General features: G+C 43.3%; 1 protein-coding gene across 1 annotated transcript in view; it reads right to left on the bottom strand.

The window, feature by feature from the left end:
- The window catches only part of LOC142575285 (MOB kinase activator 1B), a 32,474-nt gene extending 14,524 nt beyond the window's left edge, over positions 1-17,950 (bottom strand). The window contains exons 1-2 of the mRNA XM_075684522.1: positions 17,739-17,950; positions 9,505-9,899 (exon numbers count right to left, since the gene is read on the bottom strand). Coding sequence (XP_075540637.1) covers positions 9,505-9,899; positions 17,739-17,752 — 409 coding nt within the window. The 5' untranslated portion in view covers positions 17,753-17,950. The remainder of the gene's footprint in view (positions 1-9,504; positions 9,900-17,738) is intronic.
- Between the last annotated feature and the right edge of the window lie 2,592 nt (positions 17,951-20,542).

Genomic DNA, 20,542 nt, shown 5'->3' with positions numbered 1-20,542 from the left:
ATTTGTGCAAACTAATTATGACCACGTCAGGCTTACTACAAATAGGGAGCGAGCACGATTGCAAGATTAAACTGTAGGACACCCACTAGCTGCATAAATTACGTATGCAAACATTTCAATGCGCGAATGGATGTCATGAGCTTCACTTTGGTATGGCTGTGAAAAGGAAAGAAGCCATTACTCGATCATGCATGTGTTGTGTGCACAGATGATGCTGTTGTCACGCCATGCAATACGCAATTGGAACTAAATTTAGCCTTGCGCCCAGCGCCGCGTTCAGATAGGGGTAGCTCGGCAATTAATTTGTTCATCTAAGCACGAAGAACTGATCGCATTTGAGACAGCTCACTATGCTATAGTAGGTATGATTTATCAAACTCAACTGGTCTTCATCAAGAGTTATAAGGCTTACAAGAGTGCAATTTGTTGCAGAAATTTCATGCTTGCTCGGCTACGGCCCCCCTGCATTTGACACATACGGTCCATAAATGGTGTGGGGCGACTTGCACAGCCATGCAGAGATATCCACCCCCTCTGACCGCAGTGGAACGTGTCCGGACGTCTCCAAAAGATGCACAAGTGCAGGAGATTGAGGCAAGAGCAGGAGGAAGTGCAGGAGTGGGATGGGCTCGAGCGGCGCAGGGCCATTAGTAGAGGGGGTCACTTCTTTACCCTAGTGCCCAAACACCCTCTGCAAAACAAACATGCCCACTATAAATAGGGAGTGAGCATGATTGCAAAATTAGACTGTAAGACTGCTGCTAGCTGTAACATAAGTCAAGCATGTAACTTTTTTAATGTGTGAATAAATGTAAGCTGTGCAATTTGTTACGTCATTTCTGGGCCCTAGTGCCTATGCATCGTCGGCAGTATGCACAAGAAATTTCACATACCCCACTGTGTTCCTTATACAGCCTACCAGATTCCTTTATACAGACAAAAGACTTTCTTATAGCGAAATATTTTTTCTTCTGCAGAATGTAGTCTGTTAGCCTTAAAGTGAAACTACCATATAAAATGTAATACTATGTCTGTAGATGAAAAACTAGTTTTGTTGCTTTCTTCACAGTTAAATGCGGTTTAGTGACGCAAAAGCAACTAAGGCTATGCTGTGCCAAACACGGAGTGTTTTGTAAAATCCAATTTAAATAGAAAAAGGCTGTATTAATCTAATTTTGTGTGAAAAGCCGGTGTGAAATTGACACACGTCAGGTAATGGGACTATTGGATCAACTAAAATTAAAGCAGGGTGTAAAGGTACATTCAGGTGATACAAGTTGCGCAAAAGGTTTCATCTGTGTACTTCTATATGTGTGCACGCAAGTAATATAAGCATAACTGTTAGTGGTTCTTGGCGTTTCTCCCATGTTGGTGCATCTTCTTTTGTAAGTAAGTAATGTAATTGTGTGTGAGGTGTGTGTGCCCAATGCGTAATTGACATAAAACTACTTCAAAGAACCGTTCCTGGTGGTTACACGACTTCCACTCACCAAGTATGGGTTTAGTGAGATGTAGCTTATTGACTGCACAATGGCCCCATTCATGTTGTCATTTTTATGTTAAGGCCTTCCTGATGGCACAGATACTATCTTTATATGGAAGTGTTACTTTTGTTATGTCTTTGTACACTACTGTCAAAGCGCATCTATCAGCTGCTTCATTACCCGGTATTCCAACATTGCTTGGGACCCAGCAGAAACGAATTGATCTTCCGTATTTGTTTAGCGCCACCATGTTTAGAATATCCCCCAGCAGGGATTCATACTTAGATTTCATATGTTGAGCCTTTAGTGTACTTAAGGAACCAGTGTATATGACTATTTTTGTGTTTGTCAGTGATAATTTTTTTTAACTACAACCCATACAGCATAAACTTCAGCAGTGAAAACAGAGGCATGTTTTGGTGAACGAATACTTGTTTCCCAATTTTCCGTAACGGCCCCTACACCCACGTGTTCTTTTGTTTTAGAGCCATCAGTGTAAAGTTTCATGTTATTTTGATATTTGTCCTGAAAAGCACGGAATTCTTGTAGAATGTGTTCGTGTGATGTGTCTGTTTTCTTTAAATGTGTTAATGTCCAGTCACATAACTGTGTGAAATCGTACCACGGTGGCAATTGTTGTGCCTTTTGGCAACCTGGAGGACTGATGATCGCTGCCATATGAGGTGTTCAGGACTTCCAATTTAAAATCACTAAATATACATGGTGAGCAAAAGGCTAAATCTAGGCAACTGAAATTCCGTGAAGTAGGAGAGAAATAGGTTGGCGTACCTGAGTTTAAAAGACACATGTTATTGGATAAAATGAAATCTTCAATAAGCTGTTGACAAATTCGACTTCGCCCTACCATCTGCTAGCCACCTGGTTAGCTCAGATGGTAGAGCGGCTGCCCCAGAAAGGCGGTGGTCCCGAGTTCGAGACCCGGACCAGGACGAATTTTTCTTCAACTGCGAGGCTTTTCTTTCAAGGAACCCATATGGGTTCCCTTTGTAGCAGTTGCTACCAACGGGTGGATGTCTGATTTTCCCCTTTAAAATGAAGTGAGTAGAAGACAGGAAAAATTGAAAGTGAGAGAGAAAGACAAAGATTGGTGAGGGGAACAGGAAGAGCCAACTACCGATTTCCCCCGGGTGGGTCAGTCCGAGGGCGCCATCTACGTGAAGCGGAGGTTAAAGAGGTGTGTTGCCGCCACTGAGGGGCTGTCAAGGTCCAAGCACCCGGCACTGGCTCAACCCCCAGGATTCCCTTTTCCTCGGACACGGCTAAGCCACGCACGGCTACACGAGGGAGGGTCCAACCCTCGTGTGCTTGGGTACGTGGTGTCGCAACACACCAAACGCCTGCTGACGCAGACGCCCCTGCAGGAGCTTTTTTCACTGGGCAACAGCTCTTTTCATCTCTAAAGTTCAGTGTTTGGCTAATACAACAGAAAAAGAATATCTCTAAAAATTCTGGCAAAAATTGGGATCACAGCTATTGCATAAGTCGATTGTGTAATATTTGAAATGCTAATACGATGCACTCTAGCAACAATAATTTCAGAAAGCAAAACAAATGTAAGAATATTAAACTGCTTGTTTTATCTGCATATAGTTATGGTCACAACAATGCCAACTCTGGAATAGTCTCTTGAAACATCTTGGAGTGCTGAGGCTTCAAATTGTTAACGCATTTCCACAGCACATAGAATGAGCCAAAGCTACGGTAAAATAGCTGTTACTGCAACTGAATGATATACTACAGTGTTTCGCCAGACAAGTACACAACTTTTTGCCGAGTGCAAACACAAGGCATGTTCTAAACCGAAGTTCCTCAAGAAACCTTGATCGAATAGGTCAAACTAAAAAGAGAATTTGCAAATGCTCCAGAGTAGGTCACTTCCAGTTTCAAACACCAGACCAGCATAATTAGAAAATGCAGATGTTAATATTTAACAGCAGAATACTGCATCCTTGGCGCAAGTGGAACAACGTTCCATAGTCAGATCTTACAAACAGCAATAGAGAACTTTTTAATCATGCTGTCCCATTTATGATTGTCCAAGTTATATACCTTATGATTAGCTTATAAATACTGTAGACGTTAATTCAATTTTTCGGTTAGTAATTCAACCTCAACCGAAGATCTTGGCCAGTGCTCAATATCTATGGGCCCAAACTTTTGTTATTTTGATCTTAAAATTGGCCTTCCCTGGATAATTTGAACTTCACCCCTATGGTGAACCCAGTTGCAACCCCTTTAGTGGCAGCGTTTGTCTCAGCGGAGCTTAAGGGACAGTGAATGTGTTGAAAACACTTAAAATCTCCTATCGAAAAAGTCTACACTTGGCCTGCCCTTGGAAGATTTTCAATCAATAACCGTAGCTCACAATGTCCGATTACAGTATTTACCCAATCCGAAAGATTACCTTTTTTTTTCCTTCAAGAAATTTGGCTCGAAAATTTCTTGCGTGGTGCAATCAGATACAAAACCAAGACTAGCTCCACAACGTTTGTATGCTTTACTACATAACACGAATTCACTGCGGCAAGGCCGACTTTATGAAACCGTTTGGCAATGCTGATTTTAGTAAACCGGCCGCCATTGTGCAAAACCTATTAGACTTGCCCATTTTCTCGCTAAAAAATTGAGTGCGCGTTAGATCTATACTTTGGTTAGCAACATTAATATCATTTCTACTTTAGATTTTTGCTTCGGACACATAGAAAATGGGCACGCGTTTGATCCGGGGGTGCGTTTTGGTGTTTTTGTTTAATTCAACCTGCCAGATAATTCGATCCATCTTGTTGGCCCCATCAGGATCGAATGAATGGAAATCAACCACATACATTGAACCTTTATACTGTGATTAAAGCTAAAATAACCGGCTGCTTTAATCACAATTTAAAGGTTCAATGTATGTGGTTGATTTCCATTAATTTGATCCTGATGGGGCCAACAAAATGGATCGAACCAAACCTGCAGATTTCGTGCCTGATAAGCGTAAAGAATAGCTATGGCAAGCTCTTATCAGGACCTACATGAGGAACCAGCTCGTATCAGCAAAACTCAAGTGGCATCCTCAAAATATGTGCGCTGTAATAAGCCCCTGTGTTCACAGTTCCTGAGTCGTAGAGCTGATCGATTGCCACGATGATGTGCTTAGGGAGGCGTTTACGTCAGTCTCATACTGCCGCAATAAATGCCATTTGCATCCTTTTCTTTCTTTGTAGACTGGATGGTGGCCACTGGAGCCCCGAGTACTATACCTACATCCCCTTTAACGTGCTTACGATGCCAAGCGTTAAGTTATTAGTTAAGGTTTGACAAAGCACATAAGAGCCTAATAAAATTTTTTGAAGGCAGTATTCAGCAGACAAATAAGGTTCCTTGCACTCAGTTGCAGCACTTGCCATCACAGAGAGAAAAAATGTCCTCTGAACTGTTACATGGATACATGAGCATGCGTGCTGCCACTGTCCATAGTGTTTCTGAGCTTGTGTGCTTATGTGAGCTTGGAACAGTCCAAGAAAGCATTGTATAATGGCAATGCCCAGAGAGCACTCGTTGGGAAGGCCCTCTACAATTCCCATTGCATATGCACATCCTATCTTTGATGTATCTTTGATACTTAGTAATAATGCCCTTGCAAGGAAACCTGTAGGAACTCTTGCACACTGTAGATGAACTTGCTTAGTCACTAGACAATAGCACTGCCATGAACACTTGAGCACAATGTTATCTCCGCAGACGCAGTTGGGAGCCAACAATTTCACTGAAAAGGCTGCCTGCCCTTTTCTTGATCTTTTAAACCCCCATCACTTTGTTCTTTTTTTTCCTTGCTCTTATGCAGGTTTAAACATGTTGACTAAAAGGATAGATTTATTATAGATGTCACAGCTAATCCGTGCCACTCGTAAAAGTGATCACTCAAAGGGCGATGGCAGCATCCAGTAGGGGAGAACTATACCAATGCACCAATATTCAGTCCTCAGAGATCAGGTGATAGGATGGAGGGTTGTGCTCGGACTTGTACAGTCAACCGCAAAAAGTTTTCGAGGCGCGGGATTTGTGAAAGAGCCAAATTTCTGAAAAGCCTGTGCATGTAGCTTCTAATAAAAAGCTTTGACCCATAGTAGTTTTTGCTAACTATACTTTGATCCATTAAATTCAAAGTGCTATGCCTTAAAAAAGCAGAAATTCGCATTTGCTGTGAAATCCATGCCTTGTAAACTTTTACAGGTGACTGTACTTGTTACAAAAAAAAAAAAAGAAAACCGATTGCAATTACAATTGCTTCTTTCACAAATGTAACTGATTACAGTTACCAATTACTCGACTATGCAAGTAAATGAGCAGTTACTAAAAAGTAATTGATTACTTTTACATTACTTTCCTCCTAACTTTTGTTAACCTTGCAAAAATACAGTAAATCTAGAATGAGTTAACCTGGATTTTCCAATGCATCCTCTGCAGCCCCTTCACATGATGCTTATCTTCACTAAGAATACTTTTTCAAAAATGTCTTCGCTTATTTCCTCTCACTTTCATGTAAAGGCATCTGTAGCGACACTAAAATCTTGCTCGATGCGCATGCTGGAAGAAGAGCCGTGTTGTAACGTACGAACACCTTGTGCACAAGATGGTGGTTAATAAATGCTGCGATACTCAGGTCTGAGACCTCATGAAGCGCAGCTTTTTAGTGTTGCTGGGACTTAGGAGAAGGCACTCTTGGTAAGGCCAATAAAAAATTGGAAAAATCATGTGTAGATGACCTGCTGGTGTCAACGTCTGAAGTGGCCTCACTATCGAGCCACATCACAGCACTCGTTCAATTTGTTGGCGAAAATCTGGTGAAGAGTTAAAATGAGGAAACTAATAGTCAGCGGCCGGGTGTGCCAGTCTGAACCTGAGCCTTTGCGAGGCTGCTGCATGGCACGACCACAGGAGTTCTATTGTAGTTCCCGCCAATTAGAGTTCTCAAAGCTGTGTCGCCTGTTACACTGTGTCCTTGCTTGTCTCATCAATAAAGTGCGTAACTCAGTACACATAATTTGCTTGCTAAATAATGTAGTTGAATTATAGTGGGCATTAATGAGCCAGAAAAGTAATCAGTCAATTACAGAACTACAATATAATGTAACTGATTACTAGTAATTAACTACATGTAATTTGTTATGTACAAGTCTTACTGTGCTACACAATCTCATAATAGTGCTTATACGAGGGTCATTCAACTCAATAGGACTTTTTCTTTCTTTCCCATTTTAAATGGGTGCCTAGGCTGGAGGTTTTGTATGCAGTAGAAACTGGTACCTGTGTCCTGCTACTGGTAGATGGCGCTCATTTACCGCCCTTCTGGATGGACTGTTATTCAAGATGGCGGGCAACAGTGCGAACGTCTACGTGGAACAGCGTGTTGTGATGAAGTTTTTTGTTAATGAGGGCGTAAAACATGCTGAAATTTACAGAAGACCAGGCTCAGTATGGTGATGTGACACTCAGTTGCACTAAGACATTTGAATGGTGTAAGCGTTTCAGAGATGGCCTTATCTCTATTACTGACGATCCTGATCGTGGTGGATTACAGCTCACAATAGTCATTCCTGAGAACATTCTGCGTGAGGAGCAGCTGATTGTGGACAATCATTGCGTAACCTGTCGTAAAATTGCAAGGGTGTGTAATCTGTCGTTAGGAACAGTGAACACAATAATTCATGATCATTTGTTGTTCCGGAAAATGAGTGCACGCTGGGTCCCAAAACAGCTGTCTGCTTTTGACAGACAGAGAAGAGTTGAAGTCTGTAGAGAACTGAAGTAACGCTATGAAAGGGAAGCCCAGGATTTTCTGAATAGCATCATGACATGTGACAAAAGGTGGGTTCCCCATTTCACCCCAGAATCCAAAAGAGCATTGATGCAGTGGAAGCATACGGAATCACCACCCCCCAAGAAAAGAAATTTCGAACAGCTGCGTCTGCTGGTAAAGTGATGGGAAGGGTATTCTGCAATAAACAGGGAATCATTTACGTTGATTTTTTACCCCATGGTGTCACTATCAACAGTGAGTATTACTGCCGTGTTCTGCGTGATGTGCACATGAGTTTACGGGAGAAACGTCAGAGTTTGGTCACAAGGGATGTGGTCTTTTTGCAAGACAATGCACGACCGCAACTGCTCAACGCACATTCCAAACAATCGAGAAACTTGGCTGGCAGATATTACCCTCCCCCCCCCCCCCCTATAGTCCTGACTTAGCACCAAGTGATTTCCACCTGTTTGGGCCCCTGATGGAATTCCTTGGAGGAAAACATTTCCAACACTGATGATGAAGTGACAAATGGCGTCCTACAATGGTTCCATCGTAATAATAAATATTTCTATGCTGAAGCATTTCAGGCGTTTGTTGGACGCTGGGATAAGTGTATAACTGTACCTGAAGGTTGTGTGGAAAAATAAATCCACTTTCCACACTTTGAAATTTGTTCTTCTATTTGTTTTTAAGAAAAGTACCAGATTGACTTGAACGACCCTCGTACAAAGGCTGGATGTGATGACAGGTAGAGCGTGGAAAATGTCCTTGCACACAGGCACAGCTTTCAACACTGTTTGCTGGACGCCGAAAAAGAGAGGAAGTGGCAGCCATTTGATTAAAGATTACTCCCTTGATCCAAGGCTCATTCAAATTTCTTTTCCTAGAAAATATTCATGAGCAGGTTCCCTGCAGTATTTGAGAACAAACAGGAAACCAGTGAACTGATGCTTACACGAGGAAAGAAATTGATGAGACTGGCTTCCTGTTGCTTCACAAGTATGCACTAACTTGCCCAGCCAGAAACTCTGCTACCCTTTCTGACAACCGCACCAAACGTGTCATGAGATTTTGGCAGAAATGAAAAAGACTATAAATTATAGTGATAGAATTGAACATGCTATTTGTGGATTAAATAGGAAGTGTCATTTTAACTTGGCACAAAAAGTTGTAAAATAAGTATGCTGCAAGATTCTAGTGTGAAACTTTTGTACTTAGTGTTGTGGTCCCACCACGAGACTACACATTGACCTATGTAAGTCGGCTGTTAAGTGCACCATAATTATTGTTCAAAATTCCATTCTATATATATATATTTGATTGGTGTTCGTGCTTTTTTCTGTGCATATTACGAATGTAAGTTGATGCTTACAAGCGGCACTGTCTCCGAGGCAATAAGTGCTTCTTTATGTGCGCGAGTCTGCCAGTGAGTAACCAGAGTTTGGTGGTCTCTCCGTGACACGAAATGCTGCTGAGTCACTGTGCCATAAACGTGCGCCAACACTACCACACAAGCACTACTGGTTTATCCTGCAACTTGCTACTTGTTGAGGCAAATGCAACATGGCAATGGGAATAGGCTGTCAGTTGCTCCCTGCTGCACTGTGCCCGCATTTGCACTGTGCACTGTTGTGTGCCTTTGTTGAAGCATCATTAGAGACATTCTTTTGAAATCAAAAGGGCGAACACGGCTATGGAAACATGCTGGATTGTGCATCAAATGTAAATGTGTAGTTTTGTTTTCGAAACTTGATTTGGCTTGGGTAAAAAGAACTTGGCTTGATGTGTACAGTACGACCAAAGCACTCCAACAAGAACCCACGAAATCATATAGCAATTATTGTATTCTACAGTTCAGGAAGCATGAACCACGTGAATATTGGCTTGATAAACAAAAGAATAATATGAGTGACAAGTGTGGTTAAGGCTGCACTTGTCATTATGCAATCTAGAATTGTTACTGCTTTCCCTAATAGTGCTATGGTGCCTCAAGTTCCAACATGTAGGTCCATGCCAAGGTTTCACTCAACTTTTGCCAACCCTTCGTGGTACTCTTGTGTTGGTAGAAGAAGGTAGCAACCCCACAGTACCAGCCATAACTGCGTTAACATTAACATGTCTGACAAGGCAGAAAACAGTGTTATCCTTCCTGTTTCTAGAGTTGTGGGCACAAGCAAAGGAAAAAAAATAAAGTGGCGAGTGGCCACACACCTATTTTGGAGGGGAACAGGGCCTCGTCGTCGAGCTGGTCCTGCACCCACGTCATGAGGTAGTCGATGTACTTGGGGGCTGAGCACTTGATGGGTTTCTTGACTGTCTGTCCGTCGGCCCAGTGGTACTCGTACTTGGGGCCTGCCGACATGACTGCACAACTGCCTTCAGTGCAGAACTCTGTCACCGTGCCATACAGCATGTTGATCTGGTTGAAGAAGTCCACTGTGTTGACAGCCACCCACTCATTGAGGTCCTCCCCCTCAGGCAGCATGACAGCGAGCCGCAAGTTGCCTGAGCCCAGCGTGGCTGCAGCCTGCTTCATCAGGTCATACTGGTGTGTTCCCTCTGGGATGTTCTTCTTTGGCTTGAAGGTCTTTGAGGAGCGACCCCCGCTGCATGCACAGGGAATACCATGCCTCTCATTAACTCTGGTGAGTGAGCAACAATTTTGAAAAATTATTATTGCAAAAATGTTCATCAACATAAATAGGATTTTGTCCCCTCCTTTACATTCAATGATGACCTATGAAAATCTAAAAACAAATAAAGGAAGCTCAACAAAAGTTCCTGAGTCTTCTTATTCTTGGATATTATAATATTTTTCTGGATATGACATATTTCATAGACTTCTAAATGGCATTCCACACACAAAATTACTACATTAAAGCACTTCCCACAGTTAGAATCATTAATTGAAACACTCTCTACAATGTTTTTGTGAATTACAACATCTTAGAAAGAGTTAAGGTTACAAGATGAGCATGACGAAACAGGAGACACAGGGGGATGCTTAACTCCCAAGCGATTGATTTTGTGAACCTCAATTTCAATTATGGGGCTTTACATGCCAAAACAACAATCTGATTATGAGCATGCACGCCGTAGTAGGGGGGGCTGCGGAATAATTTGGTCTGCCCAGGGTTCTTTAATGTGCACCTAAATCTAAGTACATGGGTGTTTTTTTGCATTTCACCCCCATCGAAATGTGCCCGCCATGGCCCTGTGAAGGCTTATACAGTGAACTCTCACTTGAGTGAGCTTCAAGGGACCCAAGGAAATAGTTCACTTAACTGAAAGTCCACTAAGCTGAATATTCACTAGAACATAGAACAGCATAGGGCACAGCAGACATAGAGTTAAAAGTGTGAAATGCAATTTATGGATTTATGTACATCAATATATGCGAAGTGTGTAACAGTTACGTTGCTGCCTACCTTATATTGAAGAAAAAAAATATATATATATAATTTTTATTTGCACTGGTGCTCCTAAAGCACAAGAAGTAACAAAGCTGTCCAGAGAGTCTATGTTTTTGTGCATTTCCTCTGGCGAAGCTCGTTGCCGAGACATGAAGTCTGGCAACTTTCCAAGGCATCCTACAGCCTCGGCTAGAATTACAGGATTTGAACCTGCCTCAGACATTGCATATATTCCTCATCGCATTCTTCTTCTTCGGGACGAACAATGGAAACAATTTCCAGATCTGATAGCTCAGCACAGGTATCAAGTTCACTGTCGCACTGTCACACTGCACATAGCTGCCGCTGGAGGGGTGATTTGGGGGCGGCGGGCATCAGCTACGCTAGCGCTGCAGAGCGCAAAACTTCGTTGAACTGATTGAAAAATGAGCCTGGGTCCCCTAATCAAGTTTGTTCAACTGAAATATTCGCTATTCAGAAATTCATTAAACTGGAATATTTTTTCATGAAATGACTAGGAAAATCGCTGGGGATTTTCTAAAAATTCATTATTCTGAAATATTTGTTAAACAGACGTTTGTACAACTGAGAGTTTACTGTATACTCAGTGCAAACAACACACATGATAAAGCTACAGACTGCGAGCTTATACACATCTGTCCAAATCTTGCTATAGCTTCAGCTTTGTTTATTTCACATGTTAGCTGATTATGATGATGTACTATGACTGCACATCTGTTGAAGTCAGGTGTGTAGCCACAGCTCTTGCAATGAGAAGCAAGAAAACCACCAGCTGCGATCTCATTTTTTAACATTATTGCTATGCTCGTGCAGCCTGTCATTAAAACAGCATTCCGTTTGTCCAACATATTTGTCACAAGACAAATCGATTCTATACACAGCACATCGTGCACAATCGGCAAACTGTACTCTTTTTGCGCAACCAGGACTTACTACCTTCTTAGTATTTGTGCATCTTAGGATCTAGAAGCCTTGCTGCACCTTCTAATGTACAGGGTAGTACACTTTTAAAGCAAACACCTAATTAGTATTCAAGTGCTCATAGCAGTTGACATTTTGGCATTAAATATAGCAGAGTGATGAAGGGAAAAATCAGACATCCACCAGTTCATTTTTCCCGTCATTAATTACTTCTCTCCACCTTGCGGGTTTCCGCAGAACTATTACGTCATAGCAGAGTGACGCTTCATAAATAGATATCCACATTAGGCAGCATATAAGGCACATCATCATCAGTCTATTTTATGTCCACTGCAGGACGAAGGCCCTTCCTTGCGATCTCCAATTACCCCTGTCCTGTGCCAGCCGATTCCAACTAGCACTCGCGAATTTCTTAATTTCCTTGCACCACCTAGTCTTCTGCTGTCTTCTACTGTGCTTCCCTTCTCTTGGTACCCATTCTGTAACTCTAATGGTCCAACAGTTATTTAACCAGCGCATTACATGACCTGCCCAGCCCCACTTTTTTTCTCTTAATGTCAATTATAATATGGGCTATACCCGTTTGCTCTCTGATCCAAACCGCTCTCTTTCTGTCTCTCAAGGTTATGCCTAGCATTATAAACTCCATAAAATAGAAGACCTTATACATTTCAACAAGCCTAGAGCCACGAACTGCACAAACAGCAGAAGATACCTCAATGAGCTGCGCTACACCCGATGACAACTTTCTGTGGCAGCATAGCCAAAGCTACGTGAACGCGCTTGCACATGTGGAGCTTCTTCTCTTGTGTTGCTAAGCCAAGTAGTGCTGTCATTTTGTTACAGGGCCAGGAAAACTACACAAGGACACCTGAAAGCCAAAACTAGAAACAGCAAGTAAAGGAAATCCTTTTCTTAAGCCAGCTTTTTATTTGTTATGAAATAAATCTTGAAAAAAAAATTTAAATAATAATTGGTACAATTATTCTGCGTCATTCTGTGCCATCTAGCGGCACCGCTGCGAAATCTGTGGGTGGCCTTCAAACAGCATGGCATGATGGCGCGTGTGAACGCTCAGAAATGTGTCATGCGGTAGCCGGGCTCCACTCTGGTGCTTCTTTTTGGACACGTTGCACAATCTAGTGGCGCTGCCGAGAAGTCTGCACATGGCCTCTGACACGAGAAGTGTGGCGCACTGGTGTGTGCAGACACTGAGAATTGTTCCTTTTCTTGCCGCACACCTAGTGGCACATACTCAGTGACCCAAGTTGGCAAGAGGCGCCCTGAAAAGTTGCACATACCCAGTGCATTTGTGGCACAGCCTGCTAAAGTGTCGGGCTGCTGTCCTTGAGGAACCCGCGTGACGTGGGCTTGATTCTGCCCAGCATCGAAGAAATTCTTTTAATGATGTTAGCATTCTTAGCGTACTTCACACATTTTCTGAGGGTTGTGTAGGTCTCTAACCTTTTTCCCTCGTACCTGGATCGCTGGGTAGTTATGGTCGAATGTGTAGTGCATTGGGTTGCTGTGCTGAGGGAACAGGGTTCGAAACCAACTTGTGCCACTGAGTATATGGCAATGTGTACATATGTGCTGCTCTTAAACCTCTTTCATGCCGGCTTGGGTGACTGTCGATGCAGGACTGGGCAGGTACTGCTGTTGAATGAGAGACTTAAACACCGACTCGGAGCACTGGGTATATGCCATCTGTTCTGTGCTCATCTTCAATGAACCTCTTTGATGCCAACTTGGGTCAAAGGGTTCATTAGACATTCATTATTCAGGAATGATAATTATTCAATTCAGGATTCATTACACATTCATTGAAGAGCGGCACACACATTCTGGCAGATATCCAGTGACCCAAGTTGGCATCAAAGACGTTCATTGAAGACCAGCACAGAACAAGTGGCACATACACAGCGCTCCAAGTTGGGGTCAAAGAGTTTCATTGAATAGTGGTGCATACCCACTACTGCATTTACAGTGAGTGACCCATGTTTCCATGAAAGAGGTTCGTTGAAGAGTGGCACATATGTACTAACTGCCACATACTATGTGACCCAAAATGGTTCACTGGTTGACTGTGAACTCTGTTCCACAGTATCAGATTGACTACCAAATGGCCATGAACTACCCAGTGACCCAAGTAGGTGGGAAAATGATTAGAAACAGCTACATAGAAAGGCAGCCCCGGGAAAGTGTGTTTAGTACCCTAAGAATGCGAATGTTATAAAATAGCGTTCACATAAAGGTTTTTCATAAAGGTTTTCAGCTTTATAGACAGCCAAACTGTAACTGATACAATATAAAGAAATTAAAATGCACAACCATGTTCATGACTAATCCGATTTCAATTCTTCCATACCACTTTTCAAAGTTTCACTCCCCCTTAAACGGTGGTCAAAACTATCAACTATACAAACTATATACAAACTATCAACAACTATGAACTGAATGGTCGCATGATGATGAAAAAGAAGGAAGACAAAGCCTTGTGTTGGTGTTCCCACGCCTGTCTTTCAGTAAGACGAATCTCCTACCAACTTGCTCAATTCTCAGTCACTCTGCCATTACATGTTTGATCCTTCTCAGATTTCAGAAGACAGTAGTGTGGCCGATAGGCAAGTATGCAATTGGCCATGGCTCCTTTCTTCGTTAAATGCCACAATGCTCTGTGCTTAAGAGATTACATCAACAACCTTTCCCCTGCACAGGTGTTTGTAAGGGTGCCAATCAGAACCATTGAATTAGTGAATTGAGAAGAATGCCAAATTAAGTTATGCCAAACTGGCAAAAGCCAAGAGACCTTCACTGAAAATAAAATTAGGAAGCTTTCCCAACTGCATATACAAGAAAAGGCACAAGGAACAAACAACCAACAAATACACTACTAAACGGATAATGCTTGTTGAATGAAATAAAACAATTCTTTTTTTCAATTAATACATTCAAAATATTTAAGGATACATAAAGCAAATTTCTACATTAAAGTGATGTCCTGGCTACAAAATATCCTGCAGGTGAAACGTCTATTTAGACCCACAATAACTCCTTGAACATCTAAATGACACAAAGCAGTTGCAAGCTTTCACATTATAAAATGCTCTCCAACCTGCAGCACAGTAAGCAGTATTCATATGCAAAAGGAGTGGGTTCAAACAAAGTTAAAACTTTATCTCGTGTCTCTACCCACAGGCACATTTATCACACCTACAAATATAATACTCATCTCTGCTCTTGACTGAACTTGCCAGACTGTGGCCAGACAACCCTTACGATAGCTGGGCAGATGACCTCATTGATTCTGGGCTCTGCTTTTCAGGACTGTGGCTCATGTTCAGTGCAGCATGTATCAAGTAGCCCGAGGGAACACAGATAAGGAAGACATAACAGGCACTGGTGAAAGTGGGACTACTAGGTCTCAACACTCTTAAGCGTGCAAGCAAAGATAGAGGCAAAAGACTCCAGTCGAGGCTAAACATCGTATCCGGGAAATACAACACAAACAAGCACTAAACTTCCAAGTGTACTTGCTCATACAGTCTTCATTAGTTAATTCAGTGCTTAGGTTCAACTGTAACCTTAAATAACCAAGCTTTTCACTTTTGCTGCAGCTTCCTGTCACTGCATTCCTTTATACCGGCGTCATACGGCCACTTTTGATCACAATCATGCCCAATCCAGATTGAAATACTGGACCGCGATTGGCTCCCTTGTGCACAGGAACCAATCGTGACCGAGAAATTTGATCCGGATCAGGCTTGATCGCTATCAAGAGTGCGCTGTGTTACAATCGTATTACATAAGCAACTTGATAAAAGCCACATGACTGAAGCTCACGGAGGCAGGCTTTCAGCTTTTATACATTTTAACCTCTACTAACAGTTAGTTCCAGTGCGCACAGGTTCCAGCATTTTGTAGACTTAAAGCACCACTGAAGTTACAAAAATAAGAACAAAGTTCCTATGTGGCATCCTAAGTTACCCACATTCTCAATCACGATTTCCACATGCTCTGTTCAAGTCACTATAGTGCCTCTACCTTTTACACTTACAAGTTTTATATACAAGCTTATATTGCACTCTTCATACTATTATTAGTTATGCTTACATCACATTTTTCCTCACTATAACAGTTTCTGCAGTCTTTCCATTTGCTTATGCTGCTTTGAACAGAGGCAGCACATGCAGTGTACAATGCTGCACTTGCCCACTTCCCGTCACATCACCTCTCAACAAGTGAAGCCCATGTGCGCACTTCACTACATTACCCAACTACTGATGGCACTGCACAGGCCATTTCATAGCACTGTAGCGGCATCACCAAGGTTGTACAAGACAGTAAAGGTTCGTAACACGCTTACACGACCTTTCAACCACTGCTGGAGTGCTCTGAAACGACCAGACGAATACGCCATGAGTACGCTACGCTGATTGATAGACTAGATATTTATCAAATATTTACCCGACGAATTATTCGTGTTATGTGCTCAACGGGAAGCCGTCGCGCTGCAGGCTCGCAGTTTTCGGGAGTCGTTGGCCGCGATTGCAAGCATTTAACTCTAGAATGCAGCACCACACCGCATCCTGCCTTCGGCCTATTTCCAAATGTCACTCCAGCACCTACGACTCGTGACAACAATGTTGCGGCGTCGCCGCCTCACGACGGGTGCCGACTTTCGACAACGGGGAGTCGACGCTCGGCCGGCTTATTTTTGGCAACGAAACTGGCTGTCCTCCGCCAGCCGGGCACAGGTCAGCAAAGTTTATCACGAGAAGCGCCGTGTCTTTGTACACACACTGGTGGGGATGGTAATGGCCGCGGGGGGAAGAGCGCAGGGCTTCACCACCAAAAGCCGCGCGTAGGTAAAGAAAACGCAACCATACGCGCCGCGCGTTGTGTACCGAAGTGTGACGGCGGCTTAACGTCACCTCGCGCACACCGGCTTCGTTCGCATGACTCCTCACCGAAACGGTTTGCCAAAACTTCTTGAAAACGACGGGGGGCGCGTGCGATTACTTGCACCGCGCTCAACAGACCTCGTAGACGCTTTCCTGTTACCTTATACGGAACATGTTTCGCCAAAAAGCGCGGAAAGGAGCTGACGCACCTGACCGAGGACACTAGCCCCCGCTATCAAAATTGAACTTTTATTTAAAGAACTACTCACGAAGTGAAAACTAAAACGTTCAACAATCGCCAAACCATCTTCAGTTCATTGCCAAACGGACGTCGACTGCACCTCAACAGGCGTGTCTGACACAAGAGGCAAGCTTTCAGAATGAAAAAGAATGCAGGCAGTTCGCAAGGTGTTCAGCAAGTGCTAAAATGTGAGATCAGTGTGCTAAGCAAGTAAAGAAAGTGAATAAAACGCAACGACCATAGTTCAATAGAGGACCTGTCCGTATCGTTGTAGAATGCACTTTGTACGTATTTAAATGCATCAACATGGTTTGAAAAGTGGCTAAAACAGTATGTTCACTTGCACAGTTTACTTTTTCGATGTTGGTTAACCATATGTACCAGCCAGAACATCGCCAGGCGTTGCAGCAAAAGTACCCGTTAGCTGAAAGTATGAATTACGCATACTGCGTGCGACACGAGTAACCTCCTTCGTACGCGCATATCTGAAACACAGGAAGTATGAAACCCTGCTGTGAATGTAGGTACAGTCACGCAAAATTCTGGTCAAGCTTGCAGCAAAATACGTTCATTCAGTCGTAACAACCAAACATCACAAACCCGCTCAGTTCGTTTCGGAACATGAAGGCGCTCCGAAACGAACACAGCAGGTAAGGGATTGGCTACTTTGCGCGCGACGTCTACGTACAGTTCATAGTGTATACATGTGCAGTTCCGTTACAAATCACGACACAGTGTAAGGCGCATAAGGTAGAGGGGCTTTCTCGTAACTTGTCTGCTCAACTTCAGCTGATCTAAGCCTATCAACCGACGTTTAATCACCGCACTGAAAATAGTAGCTCGCGAGAGACGACAACACGGCGCTTCCCCACTCCAGACAACAAAGGCGTGCAAAGGTGCCGTTCAAGCCCATCGAAGACCGCGCTCGAGCGCAGAATAACTTACAAAAGGAAGCTCATCTCGCCGCCGCGCGCCGATTGATGTTTCGCTGTAGATACGAAGCCGCAGACCAAGTCACAGCAGTTCGCGTTATCCGGAAGTGACCATGTTACGCACGAAACTGTGACCAACACGACCAGAAGCTTGCTGCCCTTGCTGCTGCGCGCAGTTTCAGTGGTGTAGTTTCCGAAAGGTGTTTCCGGCAGTTCCGGCCGGAAAAGCGGTGGGAGCGTTCGTGACGTACGCAACGCTGCTGCAGTTTCAATCTGCAAAGAGGACGCTAGAAGTCAATGCAATTCAGTAACTGTAGGTAACGTGATTTGCTTGTGCAATCTAAACTTTAGGTACGTATTATTAAACAAGGTGCAAATAATCTTCAGGCTTTCTCATGTAATGTAAATTTGCGACACGCAGCATCGAACCATGATCGAACTGGTGGGACGAAAGTAAGTGCATGATACGGCTCCAAGTTTATGGGAGTACAAACGCACTACATAAAGCTATGGTATATAACTTATGAAGTGATGCACAAGCATTCAGCTTTCACCAAGCGCTTTCCAATTTCACAACGTTCGGAACACTACGATGGCACATTGCAAAATCACAGTTTTGCATGGCCTCCGTGATTGTGGCGCATCTTTCACACGCAATACGACGAAATCTCAGAGGCCATGGGACACTAAAGAAAATTAGGTCGATGCGAATGAGTCAATTGTACTTTTGCAGTATCAGAACAGTCAGTCTCATCGCGAGAGGAGGCTTCATAAGCCAGAAAAGACGCAGTCGCGAAAGATGAATAAAGATTAAATCAGCTCGCGTGTACTTATCGGGCCTTCCCTCACTCTAGCTGCTTACCGTTCTAAAGAAACCAAATAGTCGACCTAACAAGTTCCCATGACTTTATCTACGCCAACGCGGCCCCAATACGATAAAGAAACATAAAAATTAGTGACGTCGCATTCACGTTCCGTCGCAAAAAAATAATAATAAATAAATAGAAGTTTGGCCTGCATTACCTTCAGTGAAAAGCAAGTTTTTCCCACCATATCAATAAAAGTAAGGTTAGAAAGGAATACCATACTAATATAGTGATTTAATGCTAGCACTTAGTGCTCCTATAACTCTGGTTTTGGCAACATTGCAGTTGCAGCAGAAGTACAGTGACTAGCCACTGTAGCAGAAGCGCAGAAACATTCGAGTTCGGTAAATTTCGATGTCGATCAGTATCGTGCATGGCTCGGCAAGAATGAACACCATCTGGCCGGGACTAGTAACGTGCGTGAGCACAAAAAAAAAAAAAAAACACGCAAATGAACACCTCGAGCTTAAAAAGCGTTAAACCGAAATGCATATTTGAGTCCATAATTAATTCAAAGAAAGGTAAACGCGAAACGCAGTGTATATGTTGCACGCTGCCTTATAAAACTTCAGTTTCAACCGCGTTATCGAACTTCTCCGTTTCAGCGAACCAGCAAATTTTCAAAGGAGTACGGTAGCGCGATTAAAAGACAGGACAAAAGAATACACATAGGGACACACACAGCGCTCGTTGTGTGTGTCCCTATGTGTCTTCTTTTGTCCCGTCTTTTAATCGCGCTACCGTACTCCCCTTGAAGATGCATTACCAACAATTAAGTCCACATTGCAACCCTCGTGAACCAGCAAAGATGCGGCCTCGCTGATCGATTAAAATCACACTGAATACATTGGAATCAAAATTATTTCAGCATGATTAAGTAATATTATAAAATTAAAACCGCACGTAAGCGATTATTGAATTTGCTATTTTGATAATAGAGAGTTTTAGAATAGGGGCCCCAATGAGCTTTGCGGGTGTTAGCGTTGGGGCACACAGGGGAGTGAAGAGTTTTAGAATAGGGCTTTGTGTTTGCGGATAGCGTCTTGCGCTGACAGCGCCACTACGGCGTCAAATAAAAGCTGTTAGAAATAACTAAATAAAATATACTATTTTATGATGGGAATAGTAATATTGAGTTGCATGCATTCACGTTTAATTACAATTTAGAGGTTATTCTGTAAGCAGCAAACAATTAGTTGCGCTTAGTTTTGAGCAAACCAACCTTACGCGGCTTCACCAGCCAAGCTTAGCCGTGTTAGGCCTACGAGCCATAAAATCCACAATCGAATTCGGAATCAGCGGCGTCTAATGAATCAAGCTTCATAACACACGCTAGTTGAGAGAAAGCGGTAACTGCAATCACTTATCCTAGCTTGCGAAAGTCACGTGTTACCACTAATGGAACCCAGTTTGGTGCTAGGTTAGAGCCGTCGCTTCGATGGGTGCCGCCATGTTTGCTGACGCAAAGCTTTTGGGGCCGCTATTTGGGCAAGCCCGTGGCATTCCCATAGGGCCAATGGGGCCGATTTTCGCAGCCGACGCTAGCGCCGCCTGCACTCTTATGCAAAGTTACACCCTTTGTGGTGTATCTCTGCCGCACAACGATAATCGTTATCTGCCTTGCTTGCCTTTCCTTTCTTGAAAACGCCATGCCCGCTACTTTCCTGTCGGGAATGCTATGTCATGCTGATAACGCGCATGCCGTTCGTCACTGGAAAGTACCGGGCTCGCCGCGTTAAAGAAAGGAAATGGGGACAAGACAGATGATTATCGTTGTGGCAAAAGGGTGTAATTTTGCTTACACACTTAAAACGGTTGCACCCTTTGGGGTGTATATTGGTCCCACAACAATAATCGTCATCTGCCTTGCTTGCGTTTCCTTTCTTGTAAGCTCGGCGCTCGCTACTTTCCTGTCGAGAAGCTGCGTCACACTGATAACGCGCATGCCGTT

The sequence above is a fragment of the Dermacentor variabilis genome, chromosome 1, assembly GCF_050947875.1.
Source record: "Dermacentor variabilis isolate Ectoservices chromosome 1, ASM5094787v1, whole genome shotgun sequence".
Lineage (NCBI taxonomy): Eukaryota > Metazoa > Arthropoda > Arachnida > Ixodida > Ixodidae > Dermacentor > Dermacentor variabilis.
Note: the sequence above shows the minus strand (reverse complement) of the source record. Positions and strands in the feature narration are given on the sequence as shown.